Here is a 12618-nt window from a genome sequence, read left to right as displayed (position 1 = left end):
GGTCGTCACTGATTTCTAGAATCGATTCGATTCATGATTCAATTCCATTCGATTCAAATCAGGGAAATTTTGTCTCAGACAGTCAGAAATATTATAATTCAGATCATTCATCAGTACATTTCCATATTTTTATATCAATAAAAAAAGAAAACTGACCCTTGCCAGACTTTATCAAAGGTGTAAGCATCACAGCAGATGCCTTTGTGTCAAAGTAGCTGAAGATAAAACAGAAAAACATGAAGGTGATTTTCCTGGCCTGGGATTTTATAAAAATATTCTGCAGTACATCAAAAACGAAAGAAAACCATTAATCAACATATGAACATTACCTGATGCTGCTGACATGAAGCAAAGCAAAGCTACAGAGGTTTGATTAGAGACACAGCTAAGCGTTTTGCAATTTTGCATAATTTAAAGTTTACATTTGTTCAGTATTGAACATCAGAAATTACGCTTTCTTTTCGGAAGTAAGTAAAAGGAAAAAAACGTCCGACAGCGCTGTAAACAACGGTAGACTTGTGCGTAACTAGCAAGCGAATAATGCAGAAAACAGATTTTTAGATGAGAGAGAGAGAGCTGTGCATGAAGTGTGATTTTTATCGTGGTGGAAGCAAAACGGGAAAAGTAAGAGGGAATTCATGACGATGTTTATGTGAAGCGTAGTTTGCTGCTTCTTTTGCTGCTGGTTCGGTCAATATTGTTTGGTGAGAGATAAAAACCTGCAGCTTCCAAATCTGCGCAAAAAGGGCGTAAACACAAAGCGCGGACCCGCCGAAACATCAGAATCAGTGAGCTGTCGGCTTTCAGCCCCGACCGTGTCCGTGCCGTCGGGTGATAAAGTCACATCTCGCTGATTCTGATGCGTCGGTGGGTTCGCGCTTTGTGTTTACATCTTTGTGCAGAATCCGTGTTCCTGCTCTCATTTACTGTTTTAGCTGTTTGGTGGTTGTTGAAATTTTGTGAGGTTTAACCTGAGATTCTGGCGTTTCGTGCAAAATAAATTTATATTTAAAAATCGATTCAGGATTTTAATGAATCGATATCACGTTATCCAAGCCAGAATCGATTTTAATCGATAAATCGATTATCAAAACCCACGCCTAATTACTATTTCCATCCATTTTCTTCTGCTTGTCCAATTCAGTGTTGGATGCAACTGCTGTTGGGCTGTCATAGCTGACCCTGCACAGGTCATTGCTAAAGTTGATTTAACTGTTCTAGCTGTTCACTGTGTAGCTTTTCTAACCGAACTGATCTGATAGCTACAATAAGAATATTATAACTATTAATTTGCCCATAAGCAAAACTCTTACTAAGACGCACAGCATAGATCTTTGACCAGTAACCAATCAGAATCGGCTGTAGCGACCACGTATGTGTACTGGCCTATGGCTCTGTCTTTGCTCTCAGTGTACATAACGTATTTCTCATACAATAGTGGAGTCTGCAAAGATGCTGGAATAAATTATGGAATATATATAATATGGAATAAATAAGTGATAAGTAGCTTCTATATGTGCAATTTATGCATGAGGATAGATAGATGGGCATGGTTATGAAATTAATTGGCGATAACCTTAAATATCTGAATTGCAAAGATACAAGGTTGTTGACGTCATGGAAAAATCTCACTTCCACAAAAGAATCCTACCTATGAGGAGATAATAGATTTGCCAGCTCTTCACAAAAACAGTGAGGAATCACAGTCACTCATTGCCCTGTATCAACTCATCCACTTTATTGTGGCTTTGCAGGTCGGCGATACCTGTTTGTCATTGCGTGATGTGACAGGTGGAGGATAACGCTGCTGTCGAGCAGCTCTGCTGAGGCTGCGTGACACAAAGAACCTGATATTTTGACAGAAGAAAGTCAACAATTAAGCAAGAAGAATAAGGGTATAATGACAGAAAGGGTGGAGTCACCGCTGAGTTCGCTGGCAGGAGAAGTAATCATTATGTTTGCGCCAAGACGCTTTCATTCAGGAGCCTCAGAGATTTGCTTCATCATCTGGGGACAACGCCCTTAATGCACGGTGTGTATGCAAGGGTGTTAGCCTCCTTATGCACAGTACGAATGAGTAAGAATTGTGTGCTGGTAGGGATTGCATGTGAATGTGCACTGACTCAGTTAAAATTTAGTTCTTAGTGGCACTGACTGCACCTCAGCCTATGATTTTAGCTCTTTCTGTCTTCCCCCAAATTACTAAAGCTCTTTAACCCCACAAGCAATTTATCTCCACTGCCAAGTTTTTTCTCAGTCCTGACTGTGACTCCACTCAGGATTTCCATTTCAAACGGATTCTCAATATTCCAAATACTGGAAGTTATGTTATGTAACTTTTTTGGGCAGAGCGTGATGTCATCATGGGTGATAATCTTAACATTACACACTGTAGCGACAAGCAAAACAAACTTTTTTGGGGGGGGGGGAATGTAAATAGTTTTTTATGTGTGACAGAAAAATGTATTATCATTATTAGTAGTAGTAGTAGTTCTCCCATTGACCACTTTCTTTCCATAAGCCTTATTCACACAAGCACTTTTTTCCATGCCTAAGCACTCGGCCTTGTCTACTAATCAAAAGGTTGACCCGCAGACAACCTGCTCCACCTCCTCCTGAGCCACAGCCTCGCTGGTTAAGTCATGCAAAATGACATATTCTGATTTCCTGAGAACATAGTTAAGGTTAGAGTTAAGTTTGGGACCATAACTGCTGAAAACCTTGTGTTTTGGGGTGTTTTACTTTAAATGTGAGTGACAGATAATGACCAATCACTGCAGGTTTACTTTTGTAGTTCTGACTGAGATGTCAGATTCAGGGGTGCAACATTATCACATATACTGGTTTAAGCACATTGTCTTAGTAGACTGTGCTGTTTAGCTTTTGTGTTAAATACAGAAAAATGGAGGTAGTAGGTTTCTATTATTCAAACACTTCTCACTATGATTTGATAAGTATTTTCTGGTTCCACTGGGGATCGAACTCAGGACTTTCTGCGTGTAATGCAGACATGCTAACCACTACACTATGGAACCACAATGCAGAGGAAGATGAGCTGACTGACAGCACATGTGTTGGTTAGTTTCATGTTTCCATGTTCTGCCCACTGCACATGTTCAAAGACATGCACTGGTTGGGTTAACTGTCATAGGCGTGAATGGTTGTCTGTCTCAGTGCAGTAACTATCTGATGAACGCCTATAACAGCTGTTCACCCAAACCTATAATCCTCACAGTAGTTGTAAAGACAATTAACTAACCACAGGACTTTTACAAAGTTTTTATTACTTTTTGCTTGTTTAGGTCAATTGATTTTTAAGTGACAGTTCACAACAGCAGTTATCCCAAGGTTCACTATATTGCAGGGTAAGATTCATGCCATATTAAAGAGTGAATCTCAACAATCTCACTTGGGAGAAAGAACTCCCGTTAAATCCTGCAGTATCAGGATGTCTAAAAGTCAAGGATACGTGACAAAGCACAGACTAACGGCTGGAGAATGCACAAAGTCTATGACATGCAATAGTGGCATGTAAACATGACAGGAGTGCACGGTGTGCCGCTTAAAAGAAAAGCGTCAAAAGAATTCTTTTAAATATCTCCCTCACTGAGAGTTGCCAGATGTTAACAAGGACAAAGTCAGCTACAGGTTGTTCCCTGCAGGTACCCAGATGACTCACCTGTTTATCTACAATCAGTTCCTTTTCCATTTGATGCTCAGGTACATTTTCTTTGGCTTCGACCTGCCGAGCATTCACCCGGGGGCCTGGTGAAGCTGGCTGTTTGACTCGCAGCTCATTCCACAGTTGCTGCAGTAAAACTCCTGTCAAAACTTGTCGATCTGATTCTGCAATGCTGCCTGCAGTCCTCTCTCTGAGGAGTTAAAACAGCTCTAAGACGAACAGCTGTAGAGATAGATAGAAGACCTCTGAGGATTGTGAATACATTTGAAAATATTTCTTCCTGCATCCTGAGCTATTTCTTCTAATGATTATACTGAACACTCGATGTAGTATTTGTCTCAGCAAGCTGCTTTTTGTAAGCTCATCCTAATTCAGTTCTTCGCTGCAGGAAAATCAATACTTTTACATATGCGTTGACAGTACTGGTAGATATTAATACGCTGTTTATGTGAGAGGTATTAGATTCGTAAATAAGCTATATAGACGTGTTTGAGCTAACGATACCCGTTATCTCTGTCTGCGGGTTTAGGTTTTGTTGAACCAAGAAATCCTAGCGAGGTTGAGCTTCCTTCATACCCCTCTGGCCAGCATGCCGATTATTTTTCAGCATTAAGCTGCATCATTAGCTCATTTTGAGATAATGATATTAGCTATATGAGCGATATCATTGGCTCGTTTTGCGCTAATGATATTAGCTATATCAGTGTTTCCCAACCTTTTGGAGCCACAGCACATATTTCACATTAGAAAAATCACACGGCACACCACCAAACAAAAATGTCACAAATAGCAGATTGATCATTTTTCCCTGCACACCAAGTATAGCGGAATTAGCTCGGTTTGTCCCTAGTATACCTTTTTTACTTTTTTTACTACTTTTTCTTTTCAAATATTTATCTATTGTAATGCGCTGCGTTGTCTCACTCACAGCATGCCTATGTAATTTCTTCTTCGTCTTTTTCTGTTTTACTCGCTGTTGGCAACCCATTTAATTAGAGCAAGCAGTTGCACTGCCCTCTAGTGGAAGAGGGTGTAATTGTTCTGCCGTTACTCACGCCAGTCGCTTTGGAGCACCAATCAAGTGAAAACAGATAATCTGGAATACCTGAGCATTTCTCACGACACACCTATGTGCCGCGGCACAGTGGTTCGGAAACACTGAGCTATGATATATGAGCTACATCATTAGCTTATTTTGAAGTTGAAGGCAGTGGCACTTCTCCAAAAAGTTGGGACAACAAAATGCTGGAAATATCCGTAGTACTGAAAAAAACAGCTGGAGGAACAGTCTGCAACTAATTAGGTTGGCTGGCAACGTGTCAGTAATTTGACTGGGTATAAAAAGAGCATCTTAGAAAGCTAATGAACTAATATTCTCACCAAACAGTAAAATATTTCAGTTTCATTTGATGTATTTCCTGTGTTTTGTTCTGAATAAAATTTGGGTTTACAAGATTTCCAACCTACTGCATTCAGTTTCTGATTGTCTTTTATGCCAGTGGTCAAGTTGGTGGTAGCTCAGCACAGGCCAAAGTGGTGGACCTGTTTGAATATTTGCAGTCCAATTTATTCTTGTCAGTCTACTTTTTGTTCTTTACTATTTTAGTTGATGCCTCAAACTACTTGCAACACAGTGCTGTATGTTGCACATCTGCCTGTGCCGCTGTACTTGCTCGTGTATGATAAACATCTTTCCCACTGTGTAACGCAGACGTTGCACCTGTTCAAGAACTTCCCTTGTCTTCATTAATGCAGTGAGAGAGGTGACCTTAAGTAACTTAGCAGATTTTAATCACCATTAACTGAAAGCTTCTGTGTGGGTGTGCACATTTTTTGACTTATGAATCAAGCAGCTGGATGAGTAACCTCTGGTGATAGATAAGGACAGGCTGGCTAGACAGAGATAACTTCCCGCCTCGCGTGTTTCACCAAAACGTGCCCAGGTCAACCCTCTGTGGGGAAGCTTCCTTGCCATCCAGACCCTGAGCCTGAGCCGGCTGGTCTGACTGGAGCATTATATATGGTCTTGTCTTGGTCAGTCATCTCCTTTTGCCTTTTATTTTATTGTGTTTGTTCATGTTTTAACATGTGGGAATATTTTCAGCTCTGTTAAAGTGTTCTTCCAAGAAAAGATATTGTCTAACCAGGAAGATAGTCTGGATGCCATCAGCCTCCAGCACCACTGTGAGGAATCTCGAAGTCATTTTTGACCACGATATGTCCTTCAGCGCACACATTAAACAGTTATCTAAGACTGCCTCTTAGGAAGATCGCTGTCCCTGGTCCACTCCTTTGCTGCGTCTTTCTATACAAATCAATAAAATAACTCTTATTTAAATATTGGTTCCTCTCAATTAATTCATATTGTTTCATCAGTAACTAATTTTGTAGGGATGCTTGTAGTGGATTTACTGTATGAAAATTACATAATCATAAACCTCTAAAAAAAACTTTGTTGTGAAGCTGAAGTTCTGAGATTTCTCCAGCTGTGTGTTTTGTGAAAAATATATTTGTGGTCTGGAATGTTTTGGTTGTGGTTGCAAAAACAGCATAACTTCATGTCCGATCTTAAAACAAACAAGATGTATCTTTAAGTGATAAGTCGTCTGGTATCTTTTCATCAGCAGTCATTAAAGATCTCTGCGCTGCAAAATGTGCACCTCTTGGAACTATTAAAGTAAGGTGAGGCTGTTGTACGGCAATGACTGACTTGTTTCAACAAAAGCCAGGAAAAAAGTCACTTGACATTTCTTGGAACGTCAGCCATATGCAAGGCCGTCTTTACTTGGAACATGCACAGAATCCTCTTCATAATCTTTTGAAGAGCCTTTTGAAAGGCCACGTGACCCGCTTCAGCATCATCTGTCAGGCAGCTGTCGCGTATAGGCGTTACTATAACCGCATGCATTTATTGCAGTGCTGCAGACAAAAGCAGCACACTGTGCCATGCCCAGATAACATGTGAGAGGATGGAAAAGGAAAACGAGCCAGCGGATCTGTCAAAACAACCCACAATGCCCGCAGACTGTGAGTTGTCACTTAGATATGCAGGGATCAGCTGTATTGTTCACCTGGCTTCCATGGTTTGGTGAGGACCTGCTTTGACAAGCTCTCTCATACCCACAAGTATATTTTGGATTATGGTGTAAAAACAACTTGTCCCTGTGGCCGCACAGTGAGATATTTATGGCAGTCCTTACCGACCCTGGCTGCAGTTTAACTGCACAGTCACGACGGGCGAGTCAGACAAAGGCTCACGTGATTACTTGTTGCACTAGTTGTTATTTTGAGTTTTACCTTTAGACAAAATAACCCTTTTCTGGTCACTCTCCTTTATTTTTTCTTATGCACCCATGACTGAGATGTAGGAAAGCACAATACAAAATTTGGAAACATGTGATCACAGAGGTGTACTTATCAGATTGTATGAAAACGATAATCACAGCAACAAAACAACATGAGCGATCTACAGTAAGCTGAGCTGAATCGGGAAATTGTGCCGTCTATCAAATATGTGTTTCGGCCCGAGCTTACATTAACAGGCCAGTGAGTGGAAACCTAAATCATAAATGCAACTTTAAAGACGTCATTCTCTTTGAAATTTCTCACTACCAAACATGGCTGGTGTTGTGCTATGAATCTGATTTGTCCTGTAATGAATTTCTTCTAAATTACTTTATATTTATAGGGATGTAGCACATTAACTTTGTGCTCACTCTTCATTTTGCACACATGTGTGTTACGATCCAATGTTGTCAGTGTTTTGTGTTAGGCGTGACTGTTATGTGTTTCCTGTTTTACTTTGAAGGTCTGTCTTATCTCAGTGTGTTCAGGTTACGCTTCCTTGTCTCGTCAGTTCTGATTTGCCCCAGCCGTGTTTCCCTCCTGTTGTCCATTCCCTGATTGCTCCCTCTATGTATTTAAGCCCTGTGTTTCGGTTTGTCATGGGTTGTGATCACTGTGGTGTTGGTATCTTAGTTTTGTAAATAGCTGTAAATAGATTTGTAAAGTAGCAATTGAGTATTTTTTCAACCTTGTATATATTGTTCACTGCAGCAGCCAGTGTGGTGGGCCAATGTTTTTGTTGCGTTCAGGACACGCCTAGACCTAGAACGTAACATGTGCATCATATTTCATTTTATTTTATTTTATTAAAATTGTCCCAGATAATGAGAAACATCCGTGCCCTCACTTGTGTCCAAGCTTTTGGCTTTCTCAGCTATTCTGCTGTAGATTTGCTGCTGTGACCCAATTTGGGCCATTTGACATCTGACTCTGTATATGGTATACAGAGTCAGAGAAACACGTGGTTGGCTTAATGACTTCAAGGTGTCCGGTTTCTGTTGCTCCAAACAACCCGAATCATCACCCCTCCACCGCTGTGGAGGTTTTCACCAAATGTGTTGCTGTGTTTTATGGCCAAACATCTCCACTTTAGTCTCACATATCCCAAGGACATTGTTCCAGAAGTGGTTTGTTAAGATGTAGCTTTGCAAACCTAAGCCATGCTGAGCCAGGAAGAGGCTTTCTCCCAGAAACCCTTCCAAAAAACAACATGAAATTTTAACAGCTAACATGTTACCTGAGGCTTTTTTTTTCTTGTCTTTTCTTTTTATAACTTTTTTGACTTTAGGGTTAATTTTCTGGGACAAGACACACCCGAATCCACAATCTGGGACAGTGAAACACAACCTAATTATAATTTAAATGGGTGGTCACCCTGTTACACTATGTCTGTGTTGCAAGAGCGATTGTGCAGAAACGGTGCAGCAAAACAAATTTGTGACTGAAAAATTACAGGATGTAGTTCCTGTTCTTCGGGTAGAACTGTGAACCCTCCTAAGAGGATTCCCCATTAACTGCATCAGCCAGAGGGAAAACTGTTAAGCCAACCTCTGCATCGTGTTGTTCATCTGCAAATGCATTTTTCTTAAGTTTATCTACCTCTGGAAATCTGTCTGGAGATATACCATATTGTTGCATGGCGTAGCGGCCAGCATACCTGCCTTAAACACAAAGGGTTCTGGGTTCAATCCAAAGTGGAACCACAATAACCTGGACACTGAAGCATTGATAGACAAACTGCTCAAAGTTGTCTGCAGATACAAAAAGGAGCCTGTGTTTCACATATATAATGATTACAGTTTTTCTCGATTGCTAAAACACATTTCTTGAAACTACGCCTCATATCCTCACAACAGTAAACACAAATCCATAACATCTCACTCAATTTCCCAAACATCCTATTTCCAGGTCAAAATGAAGCTCTACACCCAAAACTATTCACTCCTGCTGAAAAACCAAACTTTGCCCACAGACATCAAACACAAGCCCTCAAAAACACACACACTACAACAGAGTTTTGCACACTGGTACAATTAATTCAAAACAATAGTTCCAAAACAAATAGGTTGCTTATGGTTCTCCCCTTCAAAACCCTTGTCACATGATAAACACAAAAGACGCAACCAATGTATGTACAGTGGCACATTGTCATTCATGTACTATACAGTACAACACACACCAGAAACATTATCCCACCTCAGCATCTTGTCTTTGGTCTGGGTCAGGCCAGAGAATCTCATCCACATCACAGGCTATATTGGCCCCAGCCAGGCAGCGGGGGTAAAATCCTCTTGCATGCCTGATCCACCCCTGGCATGCATCTACTGATATGTCTAGGCAGGCCTCTTCCATGGCCTGAAGGAGGTGAACACGGACATAAGGTTCTCGGTCATACACTTTCCACCGCCATGCCGAAAATAACTCCTCTATCGGGTTTAGAAAGGGAGAGTATGCAGGCAGAAAGATATTAGAAAACCTTGGGTTATTGGTAAACCAGTCACGAACCAGAGCAGCGCGATGGAAGCTGACGTTATCCCACACAACAACGTAGTGAGGCTGCTCTGGCTGTGCTGGTTCCCTGTAGTCCAGCTGGAACATATGTTGTCTTAAACCATCAAGAAAAGCAAGGAGAAGCATAGTGTTATAGGGTCCTAGTACGGCATGGCGGTGGAGTACCCCTCGTTGGCTGATGGCTGCGCACATAGTGACATTCCCCCCACGCTGACCAGGGACATTTACAATAGCCCGATGGCCAATTATGTTCCTCCCCCTTTTCCTTCTTTTGGTCAGGTTAAAACCTGCCTCATCCACAAAGATTATTTCATGGGGAAGAGGCCGTCCTTCAATCTCAAAGATTCTCTGCAAAACACATAACACAGTAGAGTCAATCGGTACCCTGAACCACAGTTCAAGAGTGCTGAAATGGCAGCATAAACTGCCATGCTGTGATGGTACACAATACTTTATACAGTATCAAAACTCATACCTGAACATATTCCACACGTTGGTTTTTCACTCTGTCAGAGTTTCGTTCGAAAGGGACTCGGTATGCCTGTTTCATCCGGAATTGATTCTTTCGGAGGATGCGGTCAATTGTGGAGAGGCTGATGGCATTTATGCCTCGAAAAAGATGATCATCCTCAATCACTCTCCTTTGAATCTCTTGCAGGCGGATTACATTATTTGCAATTACCATGTTTACAAGTTCCCTCTCTTGCTCCTCCGACAAAAGCCTTAACCTGCCTCCACCAGGTGGTCGTCTCTGTGTCCTACAAAAATAGAAGCACTCATTACTGTAACTGTCACACATTCATTTTACAGGCAAATAATGGAAACATACTGAAACTCAAGACACATAAGTTCAGTAACTTAAACATTACTGTACAAAGCAGTCTTACTGCAAGTACACCTACCTGTTTTCCTCCCTGAAGGTTCTGATGATGGAGGCAACAGTGAAGCGACTCAAATTTGGTTGTACTCGTTGCCCAGCCTCCCTCATAGTCATCCCATGGACAAGGACATGGTCAACTAAAGTGGCTCGAATTTCATCCGAGACTGACTGTCTTCTTGCCCTTGCTCTTCTCCTTCCTTGTCGCCGTCGTTCTCCACCTCCACCTCCACCTCCTTCACCACGTCCTCCTCCTCCTCCACCTCTCCCTCCTCCTCCACCACCTTCCTGTTGTCCTAGACCACCTCCTCCTCTTCCTCCACCACGTCCTCCTCCTTCACCACGTCCTCTTTCTCCACCACGTCCTCTTCCTTTGCATCTCTTTGGATCCATTGTTTCAAACCTGAATGAGCTGACTTTGGCCCTTTTATCTATCCATCGCAGGTTCTGATTGGTGTGTGCTAAATTTTGACTCCTAGTGTTTCCACCTGGTTAATTGTGTGATAATTGAGCTCAAGCTATGCTGACTTAAGTTAACATTATTGCATGCTAGTACTTTCTAAATGACTACATGGTGTAAGCACTGTAAAATGTAGGGATTTGTGTGTAGAGTTTTGCAGTAACAGTTCACCAAATTTGAGTCATGTGTCAAAGCAGGGAATAGTGTTTATAGTTCAGGGAAATGGGTGAGCTTTTTGAACAATAGCGTTACGGTTTTGAAATTTTAGTTTAGAGGCCTGGTTATAGTGTTTAAGCAATCGAGAAAAACTGTAATATAATATTATGACCACAACGAGGCACGACCTCCACTGGTTCATTGGACTGCTTTCGATAGATACTGAATACTGCATGAACACTCTGACCCATTTATCTACCATCATTTTGGCCCAAACTCCCTCAAATCCTTGTGCATGTCCATTTTTCCTGCTGTGCGAGGGAGTCAGGCAAGAGACTTTAGTCTGTGGTGGCCGCTTGGCCCTCAACATTCACACATATTTCTGTTCTGAGAAGTGTAAGGAAAACATGTCACCTGAAAACAGATCTCCGACAGGGCAGATGCATATCACTTCAGACTGTTGAAATGTTCGTTTCTACAAAAACACAACAACCTTTCATCAAACATTTTTTTGCTGCTCCTGGTCTGTAGTTATCTGCCTTGCAGGAAAATAAAAACAAGGTAGAGGAAGGTGGCACCTGTGTGGCTTCATTATGTAGGGTTTACTGCATTTATTTTGCATACAGAAGGTCTTGGGTTCAGTCCCCAAAACTAGACCTTTATAGTTCATACAAAGAAACCATAAACCTTTAACTTAACAAGCTCACCAGGCACAACAGCCTGCAGCTGAGGACGCTACTGTCCACGTGGTATGTCAGAGTGTCTTTGGACAAGATTCAGGACCTGGGGAAGAGTGTTAACAGTGCTGTCAGTGGTCAGTAAGACCAGAAGAGCATAGTAACAAAGTACCTTTAAACCGAGTATTTATTTAGTATAAGTAAGAGTTTTAATACAGTAACAACAGAAACTGAACAAACAATATAACACCTCACTGCCACACCTGAGTTATAAACTCCACTCAGCCGCAGACCGGTGCTGATTTACAGCGCTAAACACTGAGCTTCCAAGAGGGTTAGTAACTTTGCATGTAACTTTGTGCCTGTTTTAATACTGTAACTATTAAAAGTAACACTAAGCCAGCAATACACTGAAAAAAAGATATGTAGCAAAACTGGACAGTTCTCTTAAGCTCAATTAAACAAACACACAGTGTCCCAGGGCATGCTGGGAGATGCCATTTAGCCAACCCAAACATGTGACAATATTTTACTCGTTTTAAACCCTGAAAAACAACACATCATTTGCGTCTGCATTTCAGCCACACCGTTACTGCTTATGTGCAGATTTGTACCTAAAGCAGTGTGTGCATAACACTAATGCTGGATCCATCGCACTACTGGTGATATTTTGTGCATGGTTGTTCAACAACCCTATCAGAAATAAGAAAATGTCTAATAGGTTTTATATGCATTTTTTAGGTATAGCTTATACACTATACCTAAAAGTATTCGCTCGTTTACCTTCACACACATGTGAACTTGAGTGGCATCCCACTCTTCCATCCCAGATATCCCATTCAAGTTCTTCCACACCAATCTCGCTCATCTCAGTCATGTTGGAACAGGAAGGGGCCATCCCCAAACATCT

The 12618-nt window shown here is 41.4% G+C and overlaps 1 protein-coding gene and 1 non-coding gene across 2 annotated transcripts; both read right to left on the bottom strand.

Moving 5' to 3' along the window:
- Positions 1 to 2962: 2962 nt before the first annotated feature.
- Positions 2963 to 3035, bottom strand: trnav-uac (transfer RNA valine (anticodon UAC)). Its single transcript has one exon. It is a non-coding gene; the product is annotated as a tRNA-Val (tRNA).
- Positions 3036 to 7012: 3977 nt separating this feature from the next.
- On the bottom strand, positions 7013 to 10708 carry LOC145431471 (uncharacterized). Its single transcript, XM_080307328.1, has 3 exons — positions 10441 to 10708; positions 10014 to 10296; positions 7013 to 9886 (listed from the first exon to the last, which is right to left on the bottom strand). Exons 1-3 carry the CDS (start codon positions 10530 to 10532, stop codon positions 9215 to 9217), a joined length of 1047 nt encoding a protein of 348 aa, XP_080163454.1. The 5' UTR covers positions 10533 to 10708; the 3' UTR covers positions 7013 to 9214.
- Positions 10709 to 12618: the final 1910 nt, after the last annotated feature.

The sequence above is a fragment of the Astatotilapia calliptera genome, chromosome 10 (assembly GCF_964374335.1).
Source record: "Astatotilapia calliptera chromosome 10, fAstCal68.1, whole genome shotgun sequence".
In the NCBI taxonomy this organism is placed as follows: domain Eukaryota; kingdom Metazoa; phylum Chordata; class Actinopteri; order Cichliformes; family Cichlidae; genus Astatotilapia; species Astatotilapia calliptera.
The sequence above is the reverse complement of the archived record's forward strand: the minus strand, read 5'-3'. Positions and strand labels throughout refer to the sequence as shown.